This window comes from Oncorhynchus clarkii, chromosome 29 (assembly GCF_045791955.1).
Source record: "Oncorhynchus clarkii lewisi isolate Uvic-CL-2024 chromosome 29, UVic_Ocla_1.0, whole genome shotgun sequence".
NCBI classification, from domain to species: Eukaryota; Metazoa; Chordata; class Actinopteri; order Salmoniformes; family Salmonidae; genus Oncorhynchus; species Oncorhynchus clarkii.
The window spans coordinates 45378280-45398203 of NC_092175.1; the positions used below are offsets into that span (position 1 = coordinate 45378280).

At 46.5% G+C, this 19924-nt stretch overlaps 1 protein-coding gene across 1 annotated transcript in view; it reads left to right on the forward strand.

Annotated features, from left to right (window-relative positions):
- LOC139388243 (microtubule associated tumor suppressor candidate 2a) overlaps nucleotides 1–19176 on the forward strand; it is a 119414-nt gene extending 100238 nt beyond the window's left edge. The window contains exons 10-17 of the mRNA XM_071134791.1: nucleotides 11204–11270; nucleotides 11437–11651; nucleotides 11891–11996; nucleotides 12612–12685; nucleotides 13488–13586; nucleotides 13760–13879; nucleotides 14469–14569; nucleotides 18681–19176. Of these exons, the coding sequence (XP_070990892.1) occupies nucleotides 11204–11270; nucleotides 11437–11651; nucleotides 11891–11996; nucleotides 12612–12685; nucleotides 13488–13586; nucleotides 13760–13879; nucleotides 14469–14569; nucleotides 18681–19176 (1278 nt within the window). The remainder of the gene's footprint in view (nucleotides 1–11203; nucleotides 11271–11436; nucleotides 11652–11890; nucleotides 11997–12611; nucleotides 12686–13487; nucleotides 13587–13759; nucleotides 13880–14468; nucleotides 14570–18680) is intronic.
- Nucleotides 19177–19924: the final 748 nt, after the last annotated feature.

Sequence of the window (19924 nt, forward strand, 5' to 3'; positions counted from 1 at the left end):
AGCTGGTCGGTGGTCAGACAGGACAGGACAGGATAGAGATAGCTGGTTGGAGATCAGACAGGACAGGACAGGGTAGAGATAGCTGGTTGGAGATCAGACAGACAGGACAGGGTAGAGATAGCTGGTCGGTGGTCAGACAGGACAGGACAGGGTAGAGATAGCTGGTTGGAGAACAGACAGACAGGACAGGGTAGAGATAGCTGGTCGGTGGTCAGACAGGACAGGACAGGGTAGCGATAGCTGGTTGGAGATCAGACAGACAGGACAGGGTAGAGATAGCTGGTTGGAGATCAGACAGACAGGACAGGGTAGAGATAGCTGGTTGGAGATCAGACAGACAGGGCAGGGTTAGCTGGTCGGTGGTCAGACAGACAGGACAGGGTAGAGATAGCTGGTTGGAGATCAGACAGGACAGGGCAGGGATAGCTGGTCGGTGGTCACCTTAAGACACACGGGAGCATTAGGAGTTAGATAAGACTTACTGTGTTTGTTCCATGAATACTCCACGAAATTACAGCAATTCATCCCTTTGAATGAGTATAAAGCTGGGGTAAAGACTATGGTGGACAATGGAGGCTATATACAGGGTGTTACGGTACAGAGTCAATGTGGAGACTATATACAGAGTGTTACGGTACAGAGTCAATGTGGAGACTATATACAGGGTGTTACGGTACAGAGTCAATGTGGAGGCTATATACAGGGTGTTACGGTACAGAGTCAATGTGGAGGCTATATACAGGGTGTTACGGTACAGAGTCAATGTGGAGGCTATATACAGGGTGTTACGGTACAGAGTCAATGTGGAGGCTATATACAGGGTATTACGGTACAGAGTCAATGTGGAAGCTATATACAGGGGGTACCGGTACAGAGTCAATGTGGAGGCTATATACAGGGGGTACCGGTACAGAGTCAATGTGGAGGCTATATACATGGTGTTATGGTACAGAGTCAATGTGGAGGCTATATACAGGGGGTACCGGTACAGAGTCAATGTGGAGGCTACATACCGGGTGTTATGGTACAGAGTCAATGTGGAGGCTATATACAGGGGGTACCGGTACAGAGTCAATGTGGAGACTATATACAGGGGTACCGGTACAGAGTCAATGTGGAGACTATATACAGGGGGAACCGGTACAGAGTCAATGTGGAGGCTATATACAGGGGGTACCGGTACAGAGTCAATGTGGAGACTATATATTTTTTTTTTCACCTTTATTTAACCAGGTAGGCCAGTTGAGAACAAGTTCTCATTTGCAACTGCGACCTGGCCAAGATAAAGCATAGCAGTGTGAACAGACAACAACACAGAGTTACACATGGAGTAAACAATAAACAATAAATAAGTCAATAACATAGTAGAAAAAAAAGAATCTCTACACAGTGTGTGCAAAAGGCATGAGGAGGTAGGCAATAAATAGGCCATAGGAGTGAATAATTACAATTTAGCAGATTAACACTGGAGAGATAAATGATCAGATGGTCATGTGCAGGTAGAGATATTGGTGTGCAAAAGAGCAGAAAAGTAAATAAATAAAAACAGTATAGGGATGAGGTAGGTAAATAGGGTGGGTTATATACCGATGGACTATGTACAGCTGCAGCGATCGGTTAGCTGCTCAGATAGCAGATGTTAAAGTTGGTGAGGGAGATCAAAGTCTCCAACTTCAGAGATTTTTGCAATTCGTTCCAGTCGCAGGCAGCAGAGAACTGGAAGGAAAGGCGGCCAAATGAGGTGTTGGCTTTTGGGATGATCAGTGAGATATACCTGCTGGAGCGCGTGCTACGGGTGGGTGTTGCCATCGTGACCAGTGAACTGAGATAAGGTGGAGCTTTACCTAGCATAGACTTGTAGATGACCTGGAGCCAGTGGGTCTGGCGACGAACATGTAGCGAGGGCCAACTGACTAGAGCATACAGGTCGCAGTGGTGGGTGGTATAAGGTGCTTTAGTAACAAAACGGATGGCACTGTGATAAACTGCATCCAGTATGCTGAGTAGAGTATTGGAAGCTATTTTGTAGATGACATCGCCGAAGTCGAGGATCGGTAGGATAGTCAGTTTTACTAGGGTAAGTTTTGTTTGATATGAGTCTGGAAGGAGAGTTTGCAGTCTAGCCAGGCACCTAGGTACTTATAGATGTCCACATATTCTAGGTCGGAACCATCCAGGGTGGTGATGCTAGTCGGGCATGCGGGTGCAGGCAGCGAACGGTTGAAAAGCATGCATTTGGTTTTACTAGCGTTTAAGAGCAGTTGGAGGCCACGGAAGGAGTGTTGCATGGCATTGCAGCTAGTTTGGAGGTTAGATAGCACAGTGTCCAAGGAAGGGCCAGAAGTATACAGAATGGTGTCGTCTGCGTAGAAGTGGATCAGGGAATCGCCCGCAGCAAGAGCAACATCATTGATATATACAGAGAAAAGAGTCGGCCCGAGAATTGAACCCTGTGGTACCCCCATAGAGACTGCCAGAGGACCGGACAACATGCCCTCCGATTTGACACACTGAACTCTGTCTGCAAAGTAGTTGGTGAACCAGGCAAGGCAGTCATTAGAAAAACCGAGGCTACTGAGTCTGCCGATAAGAATATGGTGATTGACAGAGTCGAAAGCCTTGGCCAGGTTGATGAAGGAACTTGAAGCTCTCAACCTGCTCCACTTCAGCCCCGTTGATGAGAATGGGGGCGTGCCCGGTCCTCCTTTTCTTGTAGTCGACAATCATCTCCTATCATAACACAAGGCGAGACCCAGATGCAGACACAGGAGGCAGATGGTTGGAGTCTTACAATGTTTATTAATCCAAAGGGGTAGGCAAAAGAATGGTCGTGGACAGGCAAAAAGGTCAAAAACCCGATCAGAGTCCAGGAGGTACAGAGTGGCAGACAGGCTCGTGGTCAAGGCAGGCAGAATGGTCAGGCAGGCGGGTACAGAGTCCAGAAACAGGCAAGGGTCAAAACCGGGAGGACTAGAAAAAGGAAAATAGCAAAAAGCAGGAGAACGGGAAAACGCTGGTTGACTTGGAAAAACATACAAGACAAACTGGTACAGAGAGACAGGAAACACAGAGATAAATACACTGGTACAGAGAGACAGGAAACACAGGGATAAATACACTGGTACAGAGAGACAGGAAACACAGAGATAAATACACTGGTACAGAGAGACAGGAAACACAGGGATAAATACACTGGTACGGAGAGACAGGAAACACAGGGATAAATTCACTGGTACAGAGAGACAGGAAACACAGGGATAAATACACTGGTACAGGGAGACAGGAAACACAGGGATAAATACACAGGTACAGAGAGACAGGAAACACAGGGATAAATACACTGGTACAGAGAGACAGGAAACACAGGGATAAATACACTGGTACAGAGAGACAGGAAACACAGGGATAAATACACTGGTACAGAGAGACAGGAAACACAGGGATAAATACACTGGGGAAAAGAATACCTGGAGGGGAGACAATCACAAGGACAGGTGAAACAGATTAGGACATCTCCTTTGTCTTGATCACGTTGAGGGAGAGGTTGTTGTCCTGGTCCCACACGGTCAGGTCTCTGACCTCCTCCCGTTGTCGGTGATCAGGCCTACCACTCTTGTGTCATCGTGCAAACTTAATGATGGTGTTGGAGTCGTGCTTAGCCTCAGTCATGAGTGAACAGGGAGTACAGGAAGGGACTGAGCACAGACCCCTGGGGGGTCCCTGTGTTGAGAATCAGCGTGGCAGATGTGTTGTTACCTACAATTACCACCTGGGGGCGGCCCGTCGGGAAGTCCAGGATCCAGTTGCAGAGGGAGGTGTTTAGTCCCAGGGTCCTTAGCTTAGTGATGACCTTTGAGGTCACTATGGTGTTGAATGCTGAGCTGTAGTCAATGAATAGCATTCTCCTATAGGTGTTCCTTTTGTCCAGGTGGGAAAGGGCAGTGTGGGTCATCTGTGGATCTGTTGGGGCGGTATGCAAATTGGAGCGGGTTTGGGGTTTCTGGGATAATGGTGTTGATGTGAGCCATGACCAGCCTTTCAAAGCACTTCATGGCTACAGATGTGAGTGCTACGGGTCGGTAGTCATTTAGGCAGGTTACCTTGGTGTTGCTGGGCACAGGGACTATGGTGGTCTGCTTGAATCATGTTGGCATTACAGACTCGGTCAGGGAGAGGTTGAAAATATTGCTAGTTGGTCAGAGCATGCTCTGAGTACACGTCCTGGTAATCCGTCTGGCCCTGTGGCCTTGTGAATGTTGACTTGTTTAAAGGTCTTACTCACATCGGCTGTTGTTGCTTGCCTCGAAGCAAGCATGGACATCATTTAGCTCGTCTGGTAGGCTCATGTCACTGGGGGGAGTGAGATGAGGTAAGGGGAGTGAGATGAGATGAGGTAAGGGGTGAGATGAGGTAAGGGGAGTGAGATGAGATGAGGTAAGGGGAGTGAGATGATATGAGGTAAGTGTCATGTATTGTCATGTTGTGTCTTGTTTCTGTCCTTTCCCTTCACCCTGTCTCCCTCTGCTGGTCGTTATTAGGTTACCTTTTCTCCCCCTCTTTCCCCCAGCTGTTCCTTGTCTCCTCCTAACTACCTCGTCACCCCTTTTCCCACCTGTTCCCTTTTTCCCTCTGATTAGTCCTCTATATCTCTCTCTGTTTTTGTTTCTGTCTTTGTCGGATTCTTGTTTGTGTTATTCATGCCTGAACCAGACTATCGTCATGTTTGCTGCAACCTTGTCCTGTCCTGTCGGAATCTGCCGGTCCATCTGAGCCTACGTATGTTTTGTTATTAAAGAAGCTCTGTTTACGTTAATTCGCTTTTGGGTCCTCATTCACGCACCGTAACAGAAGAATCCGACCAAGAATGGACCCAGCGACTTCGGATCCTCTCCACTCAGCCGTCGAGATCCAGGGAGCGATGCTAGGCAGACACGAGCAGGAATTGTCTGCTGCTCGACATGCCGTTGAGACCCTGGCCACCCAAGTCTCCAACCTCACAGAACAGGTTCACCATCTCCGCCTCGATCCACCGGCCACTTCCAGGGCTTTCGAATCTCCGGAGCCCAGAATCAATAACCCGCCGTGTTACTCTGGGGAGCCCACTGAATGCCGCTCGTTCCTCACCCAGTGTGATATTGTGTTTTCTCTCCAGCCCAACACTTACTCCAGAAGCACTGCTCGTATCGCCTACGTCATATCTCTCCTTACTGGACGGGCTCGTGAGTGGGGCACGGCAATCTGGGAGGCAAGGGCTGAGTGTACTAACCAGTATCAGGACTTTAAGGAGGAGATGATACGGGTTTTTGATCGATCTGTTTTTGGGGAGGAGGCTTCCAGGGCCCTGTCTTCCCTATGTCAAGGTAATCGATCCATAACAGACTACTCTATTGAGTTTCGCACTCTTGCTGCCTCCAGTGGCTGGAACGAGCCGGCTTTGCTCGCTCGTTTTCTGGAGGGTCTCCGCGCAGAGGTAAAGGATGAGATTCTCTCCCGGGAGGTTCCTTCCAGCGTGGATTCCTTGATTGAACTCGCTATTCGCATTGAGCGACGGGTTGATCTTCGTCACCGAGCTCGTGGAAAGGAGCTCGCGTTCTCCGTTGCCCCCCTCTCCGCATCACTACCATCTTCCTCTGCCGGCTCGGGTGCTGAGCCTATGCAGCTGGGAGGTATCCGCATCTCGACTAAAGAGAGGGAACGGAGAATCACCAACCGCCTCTGTCTCTATTGCGGTTCCGCTGGTCATTTTGTCACTTCATGTCCAGTAAAAGCCAGAGCTCATCAGTAAGCGGAGGGCTACTGGTGAGCGCTACTACTCCTGTCTCTCCTTCAAGATCCTGCACTACCTTGTCGGTCCATCTACGCTGGACCGGTTCGTCAGCTTCCTGCAGTGCCTTAATAGACTCTGGGGCGGAGGGCTGTTTTATGGACGAGACCTGGGCTCGGGAACATGACATTCCTCTCAGACAGTTAAGGGAGCCCACGGCCTTGTTCGCCTTGGATGGTAGTCCTCTCCCCAGGATTCAGCGTGAGACGCTACCTTTAACCCTCACTGTCTCTGGTAATCATAGCGAAACCATTTCTTTTTTAATTTTTCGTTCACCTTTTACACCTGTTGTTTTGGGCCATCCCTGGCTAGTTTGTCATAATCCTTCTATTAATTGGTCTAGTAATTCTATCCTCTCCTGGAACGTCTCTTGTCATGTGAAATGTTTAATGTCTGCTATCCCCCCTGTTTCCTCTGTCTCTTCTTCACAGGAGGAGCCTGGTGATTTGACAGGGGTGCCGGAGGAATATCACGATCTGCGCACGGTGTTCAGTCGGTCCAGGGCCACCTCTCTTCCTCCACACCGGTCGTATGATTGTAGTATTGATCTCCTTCCGGGAACCACTCCCCCCCGGGGTAGACTATACTCTCTGTCGGCTCCCGAACGTAAGGCTCTCGAAGATTATTTGTCTGTAGCTCTTGCCGCCGGTACCATAGTCCCCTCCTCCTCTCCCGCCGGAGCGGGGTTTTTTTTTGTTAAGAAGAAGGACGGGTCCCTGCGCCCCTGCATAGATTATCGAGGGCTGAATGACATAACAGTGAAGAATCGTTATCCGCTTCCTCTTATGTCTTCAGCCTTCGAGATCCTGCAGGGAGCCAGGTTTTTCACTAAGTTGGACCTTCGTAACGCTTACCATCTCGTGCGCATCAGGGAGGGGGACGAGTGGAAGACGGCGTTTAACACTCCGTTAGGGCACTTTGAATACCGGGTTCTTCCTTTCGGCCTCGCTAACGCTCCAGCTGTCTTTCAGGCATTAGTCAATGATGTCCTGAGAGACATGCTGAACATCTTTGTTTTCGTTTACCTTGACGATATCCTGATTTTTTCACCGTCACTCCAGATTCATGTTCAGCACGTTCGACGTGTCCTCCAGCGCCTTTTAGAGAATTGTCTTTTTGTGAAGGCTGAGAAGTGCACTTTTCATGCCTCCTCCGTCACATTTCTCGGTTCTGTTATTTCCGCTGAAGGCATTAAGATGGATCCCGCTAAGGTCCAGGCTGTCATTGATTGGCCCGTCCCTAAGTCACGCGTCGAGCTGCAGCGCTTTCTCGGCTTCGCGAACTTCTATCGTCGTTTCATCCGTAATTTCGGTCAGGTGGCAGCTCCTCTCACAGCCCTTACTTCTGTCAAGACGTGCTTTAAGTGGTCCGTTTCCGCCCAGGGAGCTTTTGATCTCCTCAAGAATTGTTTTACATCCGCTCCTATCCTTGTTACACCTGACGTCTCTAGACAGTTCGTGGTCGAGGTTGACGCGTCAGAGGTGGGCGTGGGAGCCATTCTTTCTCAGCGCTCCCTCTCTGACGACAAGGTCCACCCTTGCGCGTATTTTTCTCATCGCCTGTCGCCGTCGGAACGTAACTATGATGTGGGAAACCGCGAACTGCTCGCCATCCGCTTAGCCCTAGGCGAATGGCGACAGTGGTTGGAGGGGGCGACCGTTCCTTTTGTCGTTTGGACTGACCATAGGAACCTTGAGTACATCCGTTCTGCCAAACGACTTAATGCGCGTCAGGCGCGCTGGGCGCTGTTTTTCGCTCGTTTCGAGTTCGTGATTTCTTATCGTCCGGGCTCTAAGAACACCAAGCCTGATGCTTTATCTCGTCTCTTCAGTTCTTCAGTAGCCTCCACTGACCCCGAGGGGATTCTCCCTGAGGGGCGTGTTGTCGGGTTGACTGTCTGGGGAATTGAGAGGCAGGTAAAGCAAGCACTCACTCAAACTCCGTCGCCGCGCGCTTGTCCCAGGAACCTTCTTTTCGTTCCCGTTCCTACTCGTCTGGCCGTTCTTCAGTGGGCTCACTCTGCCAAGTTAGCCGGCCACCCTGGCGTTCGGGGTACGCTTGCTTCCATTCGCCAGCGTTTTTGGTGGCCCACCCGGGAGCATGACACACGTCGCTTCGTGGCTGCTTGTTCGGTCTGCGCGCAGACTAAGTCCGGTAACTCCCCTCCTGCCGGCCGTCTCAGGCCGCTTCCCATTCCCTCTCGACCGTGGTCTCACATCGCCTTAGATTTTGTCACCGGACTGCCTTCGTCAGCGGGGAAGACTGTTATTCTTACGGTTGTCGACAGGTTCTCTAAGGCGGCTCATTTTATTCCCCTTGCTAAGCTTCCTTCTGCTAAAGAGACGGCACAAATCATCATCGAGAATGTTTTCAGAATTCATGGCCTTCCGTCAGACGTCGTTTCGGACAGAGGTCCGCAATTCACGTCTCAATTTTGGAGGGAGTTTTGCCGTTTGATTGGGGCTTCCGTCAGTCTCTCTTCCGGCTTTCACCCCCAGTCTAACGGTCAAGCAGAACGGGCCAATCAGACTATTGGTCGCATCTTACGCAGTCTTTCTTTTCGCAACCCTGCGTCTTGGTCAGAACAGCTCCCCTGGGCAGAATACGCCCACAACTCGCTTCCTTCGTCTGCGACCGGGCTATCTCCTTTTCAGAGTAGCCTCGGGTACCAGCCTCCGCTGTTCTCATCTCAGTTCGCCGAGTCCAGCGTCCCCTCCGCTCAGGCTTTTGTCCAACGTTGCGAGCGCACCTGGAAGAGGGTCAGGTCTGCACTTTGCCGTTATAGGGCGCAGACTGTGAGGGCTGCTAATAAGCGTAGAACTAAGAGTCCTAGATATTGTCGCGGTCAGAGAGTTTGGCTCTCCACTCAGAACCTTCCCCTTAAGACCGCTTCTCGCAAGTTGACCCCGCGGTTCATTGGTCCGTTCCGTATTTCCCAGATCATTAATCCTGTCGCAGTTCGACTTCTTCTTCCGCGATATCTTCGTCGCGTCCACCCGGTCTTCCATGTCTCCTGTGTCAAGCCCGTTCTTCGCGCCCCCGCTCGTCTTCCCCCCCCCCCCATCCTTGTCGAGGGCGCACCCATCTACAGGGTCCGTAGGATTTTGGACATGCGTCCTCGGGGCCGTGGTCATCAGTACCTAGTAGATTGGGAGGGGTACGGTCCTGAGGAGAGGAGTTGGGTTCCCTCTCGGGACGTGCTGGACCGTGCGCTGATCGATGATTTCCTCCGTTGCCGCCAGGTTTCCTCCTCGAGTGCGCCAGGAGGCGCTCGGTGAGTGGGGGGGTACTGTCATGTATTGTCATGTTGTGTCTTGTTTCTGTCCTTTCCCTTCACCCTGTCTCCCTCTGCTGGTCGTTATTAGGTTACCTTTTCTCCCCCTCTTTCCCCCAGCTGTTCCTTGTCTCCTCCTAACTACCTCGTCACCCCTTTTCCCACCTGTTCCCTTTTTCCCTCTGATTAGTCCTCTATATCTCTCTCTGTTTTTGTTTCTGTCTTTGTCGGATTCTTGTTTGTGTTATTCATGCCTGAACCAGACTATCGTCATGTTTGCTGCAACCTTGTCCTGTCCTGTCGGAATCTGCCGGTCCATCTGAGCCTACGTATGTTTTGTTATTAAAGAAGCTCTGTTTACGTTAATTCGCTTTTGGGTCCTCATTCACGCACCGTAACAGTAAGGGGAGTGAGATGAGGTAAGGGGTGAGATGAGATGAGGTAAGGGGAGTGAGATTATATGAGGTAAGGGGAGTGAGATGAGATGAGGTAAGGGGTGAGATGAGGTAAGGGGAGTGAGATGAGGTAAGGGGTGAGATGAGGTAAGGGGAGTGAGATGATATGAGGTAAGGGGAGTGAGATGAGGTAAGGGGAGTGAGATGAGGTAAGGGGAGTGAGATGAGATGAGGTAAGTGGAGTGAGATGAGATGAGGTAAGGGGAGTGAGATGAGGTAAGGGGAGTGAGATGAGATGAGGTAAGGGGAGTGAGATGAGATGAGGTAAGGGGAGTGAGATGATTTGATAGTGAGATGAGGTAAGGGGAGGAGATATGAGGTAAGGGGAGTGAGATGAGGTAAGGGGGGTGAGAGATGAGGTAAGGGGAGTGAGATGAGATGAGGTAAGGGGAGTGAGATGAGATGAGGTAAGGGGAGTGAGATGAGGTAAGGGGAGTGAGATGAGGTAAGGGGAGTGAGATGATATGAGGTAAGGGGAGTGAGATGAGATGAGGTAACGGGAGTGAGATGAGATTAGGTAAGAGGAGTGAGATGAGGTAAGGGTAGTGAGATGAGATGAGGTAAGGGGAGTGAGATGATATGAGGTAAGAGGAGTGAGATGAGGTAAGGAGAGTGCAATAAGATGAGGTAAGGGGAGTGAGATGGTATGAGGTAAGGGGAGTGAGATGAGGTAAGGGGAGTGAGGTGAGATGAGGTAAGGGGAGTGAGATGAGGTAAGGGGAGTGAGATGATCTAAGGGGAGTAAGATGAGGTAAGGGGAGTGAGATGAGATGAGGTAAGGGGAGTGAGATGGGGTAAGGGGAGTGAGATGAGATGAGGTAAGGGGAGTGAGATGAGGTAAGGGGAGTGAGATGAGATGAGGTAATGGGAGTGAGATGGGGTAAGGGGAGTGAAATGAGGGGAATGAGATGAGGTAAGGGGAGTGAGATGAGGGGAAGGATATGAGGTAAGGGGAATGAGATGAGGGGAGTGAGATGAGGTAACTTTGTTGTATCAATAGAATGTGTACATCGAATATCTCAGACCCTTTGTAGTAATTTGTCTCTTTATCTCGTTTGCGATATGATGGCTCCCTCTGGTGTCTGGCTGTGTGTTATTGCAGTCCTACACCCAGTCCCACTCTCAGTTTCAGTGTAGGGAGAAGTTGTCCCTGGACGCTGATCTTAGGTCAGTTTAGAATTTACTCCACTACTGGTGAAGGTTAGGACTGGGAGAGGGGAAGCTGATCCTAGATCTGTACCTAGGGGAAACCGTTACCCAGGAGCTTCCAGTTACACAGCCCTACGTGGTCCCTTATTTAAATGGGGAACTGCCTGCTAGAACTTCTTTGGTAATAAACGACCTATGTGGCATTGATATGAGTCAGAAACAGTAATCGACTACAAAGTGTAAATAGGATCATTGGCTGATGTGTCAGCTCATCTTGTGACTGATTAGATGTTATCATATGTGATTGTGTTGTTAAATGTGACTCTCTCTCGCTCTCTCTCTGTGTGTGTGCGTGTGTGTGCGTGCGTGTGTGCGTGTGTATGTGTGTGTGTGTGGGTGTGTGTGTGTGCGTGTGTGCGTGTGTGTGTGTGCTTGCGTGTGTGTGTGTGTGTGTGTGTGTGTGTGTGTGTGTGTGTGTGTGTGTGTGGGTGTGTGTACCAGAATGAGAGCGCTACAGAGAAGGAGAAAGAGCTCTCCCTGGAGATTCAGAGGATCAAACAGGAAGTCGGTGAGTGAAAAACACATCAGGTCTTTATTTTGTTCTTTATTTAGTTTGTTATTTTTATAAAGAAGGAACATTCCTTGGTCAATAAAAAAAAAACAGACATTTGTCGGTTAAAATACTTAAAAAATATTAAAAAATCGCCTCCTACCACTCTACTCGTCCCCTCCAGCTTCTAACACCACTCAATGGGAGAGGCTGCAAAAGGAGAAGGCGGAGCTGGAGGTGGGGTTTGAGCGGGAGCTCGCGGAGCTGCAGCTGCAGCAGGAGGAGGAGCTAGCGGCGGTGGAGGCGGAGCTAAGGGTCTGTCACTCAAAGGAGACGGAACACCTGAGGGCGGAGCATCAGGAAGAGGTGGAGGAGATCAGGACCCAGCAGCAGGAGCAGGTGACAGACTGTGGCATCATGGGAAATAGAGTTCTTCTGGTGTAATTTATGTTATGAGTTAAGACTCCATTACCTATAAAGCAATTAACAAACCTAACAATTGTTGACAGGCATGATGGGAAATGTAGTTCCGTTCTTCATGAGATGTTCAAAGGGACAGGGTGGGAAAAAAAAAAATTCTCACATAATTTTGCAAGTGATGATGGATCAATCAATCAAACAATCAATCATCCAATCAGATGGATGAGCTGACGGTGAACCACGAGGCAGCCATTCAAGAGCTGAGGGACATGCACAACATTACCATGACAACGCTGTACGAGGAGCATGCTCGCACCATGAGGGGTAAGATACAAGTTTGTTTTACTATCCTTGTAGGGACCAAACAAATTATTTCCATTCAAAATCCTATTTTCCCAAACCGTATCTCCTAAACCCTATCTCCTAAACCCTATCTCCTAAACCCTATCTCCTAAACCCTAATTCTAACCCTAAACTGAACCCCTAAGCCTAAAATAGCCTTTTTCCTTGTGGGGACCCCAGTTGCCCGAATTGTCCCCAAAAGGGGACACATGACTGGTCTCTCTCTCTCTCTGTCTCTCTCTCTTTCTCTCTCTCTCTCTCTGTCTCTCTCTCTCTCTCTGTCTCTCTCTCTCTCTCTCTCTCTCTCTCTCTGTCTCTCTCTCTCTCTCTGTCTCTCTCTCTCTGTCTCTCTGTCTCTCTCTCTCTCTCTCTCTCTCTCTCTGTCTCTCTCTCTCTCTCTCTCTCTCTCTCTCTCCCTCTCTCTGTCTTCTGTCTCTCTCTCTCTCTCTCTCTCTCTCTCTGTCTCTCTCTCTCTCTCTCTGTCTCTCTCTCTCTCTCTCTCTCTCTCTCTCTCTGTCTCTCTCTCTCTCTCTCTGTCTCTCTCTCTCTCTCTCTCTCTCTCTCTCTCTCTCTCTCTCTCTCTCTCTCTCTCTCTAGACCTAAGGAAGGCTCATGAGCAGCAGAAGGTAACTCTGGAAGAAGACTTTGAGAAGCTCAGACTCTCTCTGCAGGTATTGTTAACGCAGAAGTTACTAACAAGACAGTCAATCTTGAAGTTGCCATCGTTTTGATAGAAGAATGATCAGCATGCTAGCTTCGTGAGTGGATTTTTGGGGATCTCAAGATTGAATCCCGAAAAGAATCAAATAAATGCATAAATATATAATGTGATTTTGATGAAAAGAATCAAATGAATCCATAAATATATAATGTGATTCTGATGAATAGAATCAAATGAATCCATAAATATATCATGTGATTCTGATGAATAGAATCAAATGAATCCATAAATATATCATGTGATTCTGATGAATAGAATCAAATGAATCCATAAATATATCATGTGATTCTGATGAAAAGAATCAAATGAATCCATAAATATATAATGTGATTCTGATGAATAGAATCAAATGAATCCATAAATATATAATGTGATTCTGATGAATAGAATCAAATGAATCCATAAATATATAATGTGATTCTGATGAATAGAATCAAATGAACCAATAAATATATAATGTGATTCTGATGAATAGAATCAAATGAATCAATAAATATATAATGTGATTCTGATGAATATAATCAAATGAATCCATAAATATATAAATGTGCCTTTTCCACGGAGGCTTCTACATGGGAACCAATCTAGATTTAAAGGTTTTGATCTAGATGTAAAAGGGGTTCTCCTATGGGGACAGCCAAATAACCCTTTTGGAACCCTGTATTTCTAAAAGTGTATTGCCATGTTTACTCGTGTGTGTTTTGTAAACTGACGGTCAACTAATATGTCGTGTTGTTGTTGTTGTTGTGTAGGATCAGGTGGACACCCTGTTGTTCCAGAAGAGTAGCTTGAGGGACAAAGCCAAGCGCTTCGAAGAGGCACTGAGAAGAAGCACCGACGAACACATAGTGGTACTATAACACATTACGAATAACCTGAAACCTGAAACTGAACACTAGCTTAAGCTCTGTCTTCAGCCCTGTGGGGTAACACGGTGTGTGTGTGTGTGTGTGTGTGTGTGTGTGTGTGTGTGTGTGTGTGTGTGTGTGTGTGTGTGTGTGTGTGTGTGTGTGTGTGTGTGTAGGATACCCTAGCCCCATACCAGCACATTGAGGAGGATTTGAAGAGCTTGAAGGATGTTGTGGAGATGAAGAACAACCAGATTCACCAACAGGAGAAGAAGATCTCTGACCTGGAGAGAGTGGTAGGATCGATAGGCTGTCACACACACACACTCATCCTAACAGACGGGACAGGACACCCTCACCCTAGCAGACAGGACAGGACAGTACACACTCACCCTAGCAGACAGGACAGGACGGTACACACTCACCCTAGCAGACAGGACAGGATACGACAGTAGACACTCACCCTAGCAGACAGGACAGGACAGGATACATTCACCCTAACAGACAGGACGGGACACACTCATCCTAGCAGACAGGACAGGACAGTACACACTCACCCTAGCAGACAGGACAGGACACACTCACCCTAGCAGACAGGACAGGACAGTACACACTCACCCTAGCAGACAGGACAGGACACACTCACCCTAGCAGACAGGACAGGACAGTACACACTCACCCTAGCAGACAGGACAGGACAGTACACACTCACCCTAACAGACAGGACAGGACAGTACACACTCACCCTAACAGACAGGACAGGACAGTACACACTCACCCTAACAGACAGGACAGGACAGTAAAGTATAAGACAATACACAGACAGTACAGTACATAGACAGCAGGCCCAGAAGACAGTAGAGTTGTCTCTGTGTTTTTTTTGAGCAGGCCCAGAAGAACGTTGTGTTAGAGGAACGGATGCAGGTGCTACAGCAGCAGAACGAAGACCTGATGGCCCGTATAGACAATAACCTGGCCCTGTCCAGGTAACACACACACACCTGGAAAACAACAAAACAAATAACAATACAACTTGCCTTTTCTTACTTGCTGTTTTCAGTAGGACAGCAACATTCCAGGAATATTTTTGATATTGCTACTATGCAAGTACCCTAACTATACAATTTACACCTTCTGTATCCTGTGCATGTGACAAACAAACCATGGATTTTATTTGATATAGCGTGTATCTACCACATGGCCTCACATGTGAATCCTTAAAGAGATGGGCGGGGCTAAAGGCTTAAGAGGGTGTGAACGATGCTGAATGGGCGGGGCTAAAGGCTTACGAGGGTGTGAACGATGCTGAATGGGCGGGGCTAAAGGCTTAAGAGGGTGTGAACGACACTGAATGAGTGTAGACAAAGAAGAGCTCTCCAGTAGGTGTACCAAAACATTCAAGGGCCATTTTCACAAAAGTGAGTTTACAAGTTTATCAACGTTCAAAGCAGAATAACTTTCCCATTGTTCCTAAAATTCAGTATATGATATACCATTTTCTAGCTCTGAGTCTCTCCTTTTATGGAATGTAAAAAACATCATTTTCAAATTTTACTACATAAGACGAAATCGAGGCAGTCGGTCACATATGTAAATCTAGCAAACCAAGCAACTAAAGCAACTTTATAAACAATGTTTTGGTTCATTTCTAGCTTGTTAGCTTGTTAGCTTGTTAGCTTGTTAGCTAGCTAACCAAGTTCAAATAATGGCCATATCATAGCTGACAACGTCATAACTTCAGCAAATTTGTATTCATTATCACAGGAAAATAAACTCACAACACTTATTTACATGTTAATAGCAAGCTAATTAACAGAGATTAGTTTACGTTTCTGTGATTTTGTGGTGAAATAAAAGCAAGGCTTTTCTTCTACCTTGAGGATTTTAGAATTTGCACACTGTCTCGTTAGCCTAACTTTATATCTTCATTTGACTTTGGTGCAGGTCTTCTTCTTCACATTACCGTCTCTGGTAAACACACACTGTATCAAATAAAATCATTATCATTATTATTATTATTATCATTATCAAAATCATTATTTGTCACATGCACAGGATACTCTTTTGTTTAGACATCTAGCTAGCTTCTTGATGCTACTTGAGACGCAGACGTCTCAAGTAGGCACCTGGAAATGCAAATGCGCTACGCTAAATGCTAAATGTACTCGTTACAACTCAAACCTTGATCAAAATTCACAAGCAGGGTATTGAATTAAAGCTACACTCGTTGTGAACCTAGCCAGCAAGTCAGATTTTTAAAATGCTTTTCGGCGAAAGCATGAGAAGCTATTATCTGATAGCATGCACCCCCCAAAATACCAGCACGACACGTAAACAACAGATTTTGCGGTAGCCGGCGCTACCCAAAACGCAGAAATAAAATATAAAACATTCATTACCTTTGACGAGCTTCTTTCTTGGCACTCCTATATGCCCCATAAACATCACTATTGGGTCTTTTTTTCGTTTAAATCGGTCCATATATACCCAAAATAGCTTTGTATGGAAGCTGTGTCATTCAGAAAAAAACATCGTTTTTAAACGCTGCGTAATTTTTTAAAATTAAAAAAGTCGACGATAAACTTTCACAAAACACTTCGAAATCCTTTTGTAATCCAACTTTAGGTATTAGTAAACGTTTATAATGTATCAAAATGATTACAGGGCGATGTATATTCAATAGCTCCTCGTTTGCAAATCAATGGCTACCAATGTCTTCATTAACAACATCCGGGTGAAGACTGGAAGAAACGGATGCCAGATAGATGGATTTTCCAACAATTAATTCAATTGAAAATGACGACAATGGCGACATCGTGTGGAATTTGTATGAATTGCATGCATGTCGATATTAAATTTTGTCCTCTTTTAACAGCTCGTGGAAGTGACTTATGGAAATTATTTTTAGCTTTCAGAGAGCAGTTTTTCTTGCGTTTTTCAATGAAACACACGATCTGTTATAGTCACAGCCGTGATTTAACCAGTTTTAGAAACTTCAGAGTGTTTTCTATCCACACATACTAATCATATGCATATACTATATTCCTGGCATGAGTAGCAGGACGCTGAAAAGTTGCGCGATTTTTAACAGAATGTTCGAAAAAGGGGGGGGTAGAAGTAAGAGGCTAGCTAAACAATGAACCATAATCCCAACTCATAACATTACTACCCTGCATGAATCTACAGGTAGCTAAAGCGAACCAACTAGCTAGCTAGCTAGCTAACATTATGCTATAACTAGCAATACAATAAGATAAGATAAGAATAATATTACTACACAGATCATACACGTAACGTTAGCTAGCGAACGAGCCAGCCAGCTAATGTTAACCTGTTGCGACGACCAAACCCGGATCCGGGATTCTATTTATAGACCTAAGCTCATTACCATAACGCAACGTTAACTATTCATGAAAATCGCAAATGAAATGAAATAAATATGCTAGCTCTCAAGCTTAGCCTTTTGTTAACAACACTGTCATCTCAGATTTTCAAAATATGCTTTTCAACCATAGGAAAACAATCATTTGTGTAACAGTAGCTAGCTAGCGTAGCATTTAGCGTTAGCATTAGCGTTAGCATTAGCGTTAGCATTTAGCAGGCAACTATCACAAAAACAAGTAAAGCCTTCAAATAAAATAACTTACCTTTGAAGAACTTCTGATGTTTTCAATGAGGAGACTCTCAGTTAGATAGCAGATGCTCCGTTTTTCCAAAAAGATTCTTTGTGTATTAGAAATAGCTCCGTTTTGTACATCACATTTGGCTACCAAAAAAAAAAAAAATAATAAAAAAAAAAACGAAAATTCAGCCCTCAAAACGCGAACTTTTTTCCAAATTAACTCCATAATATCGACTGAAACATGGCAAACGTGGTTTAGAATCAATCCTCAAGGTGTTTTTCCACATATCTCTTCAATGATATATCCTTCATGGAAGCCTGGTTTCTCCTTGCTCTCAAATGGAAAAATAATTGCACCTGGCTTTACGCTCCAATTTCGACGCAGGGACACCAGGCGGACACTTGGAAAATGTAGTCTCTTATGGTCAATCTTCCAATGATATGCTACAAATACGTCACAATGCTGCTAACACTTTGGGGGAACGACAGAAAGTGTAGGCTCATTCCTTGCGCAATCACAGCCATATAAGGAGACAATGGAAAACAGAGCTTCAGAAATTCTGCTCATTTCCTGGTTGATGCATCATCTTGGTTTCGCCTGTAGAATGAGTTCTGGGGCACTTACAGACAATATCTTTGCAGATTCTGAAACTTCAGAGTGTTTTCTTTCAAAAACTGTCAAGAATATGCATAGTCGAGCATCTTTTCGTGACAAAATATCGCGCTTAAAACGGGAACGTTTTTTATCCAAAAATGAAATAGCGCCCCTAGAGATCAAAGAGGTTAACTAGCTAGCTAACAGTACGCTTTAACTTGCAATGAAAACAACTTTCTGACAAAATTAGAAACGTATAATATCTGATAATGTAGCTAGAGACTCTTACCTGTATTCATGGACACTTCTCCCTCTCTGTCACGGCTGCCATGGTTACCCTTAGTTTGAAGATGTCATTTTTATACAAAAGTCTTCTGTGTTTTCTCTTTTTGACCCCATCCACATATTTGTAATCAAACACCAGAATTTTCTCCATCTCCTTAGCTATCATACTCTGCATTCCACTGATTTCAAAGCTCGGTCAACTTCTTTGTTGCAGTTCTTCGTAAATATTTTTTTTAAAAGCTGCATTAGAAAGAATTACCTACACATACTGAGCAGCTCAAGTTCTAGACAGAAGCATGCTACATGGCAGACCAATCCGAACTCATCTCTCGGCATGTCCAGCCCAGCCATTATCTCAGCCAATCATGGCTAGCGAAAAGGTATTTTTCTGTGGCTAAACCAAGTAGGTTCGTAATTTAACAATTGTAATTGTATTTACAGATGGCATACAAGTTTGTTACTAAGGCACGTGAAAGATCACATGTTCCAGAATATGTTTACGTTCAAATGCCTCTCCTGTGAAGTAGTGATGTGCGACATGTGCCTAGTTACCTGAAACAGGTCACATATAACCCTGTCTCACTTCCCCATCCAGGCAACTCTCAGAGGAGAACGCTAACCTGCAGGAGAATGTAGAGAAGGAGAACGGAGAGAAGAAACGACTGAGCCGTAACAATGAGGAGCTCCTCTGGCGTCTACAGACCTCACCTCACTGCTCCCCCTGCTCCTCTCCCATCCACCGCTCCTTCTCCACCTCCCCCATTCCGTCTTCCTGCCTCTTTTCCTCCTCTCCCGGGATGGGAGGAGGGACGGGGTTTGACGCCCCCTCTCACTACTGTGGAGGATACCTGCCCCCCGCACCTACACACGGCTACTCCCCTAGTCACAGAGAGAATCAGAATCAGTCTCCAGGGCCGGCCACACCCACTCGCAGAGGATTCTCCAATCAGAATCAGTCTCCAGGACCGGCCACACCCACTCACAGAGGATTCTCCAATCAAAATCAGTCTCCAGGACCGGCGACGCCTACTCACCGAGTGTCACCCAATCACTGTCACTCGCCTGCTCGGCTCAACCCCCTCATGAGATGAGCTCACTTTTCTCTCTTCCTGTCTTACTTTTTATTTTCATCTCTTTACTGTTAATCTCTCGGTGGACAGACTACTGAGACATAAATGGTAGTGTACATCTGTCATGATACAATGGAATGTGTGAGACTAACTAGCAGCGTTAGTTCAGGGGTTTTGGACAAAATCACTATTTTCGCTGGTGATATCGTCTTTCAAAAGTGGAGGGGACATTTTGGCCCGTAACTTGCATAAAGACAGGATGGAGCTCTTTGTTCCAGTTTCGATCCTCGTTCTATCTTTTCTCTTAACACGTACTGTATGGACCCAGAATTTAATCGAACATCTGACCACAGTCACCGCAAGTTCTGGTTTAACCAAGATTACTTTTCTGATATAATGTTGCACGAGGTTTAAGTGCTAGATAAGATGGGTGTTCTCTCCAGCTACTACGGCTGTAAGAAAAGAGAAAAGACAGAACTCCACTAGCATCGCTAATATATTCTAACAATGCCTTTCTGCTAGCCTCTCGTTGGCTAACTCCACTAGCATCTCTGTAGCCATTGACCCAGGCTAGCTGACCTAGCCTCTCATTGGCTAACCCCACTAGCATCTTTGTAGCCATTGACCCAGGCTAGCTGACCTAGCCTCTCATTGGCTAACTCCACTAGCATCTCTGTAGCCATTGACCCAGGCTAGCTGACCTAGCCTCTCATTGGCTAACCCCACTAGCATCTCTGTAGCCATTGACCCAGGCTAGCTGACCTAGCCT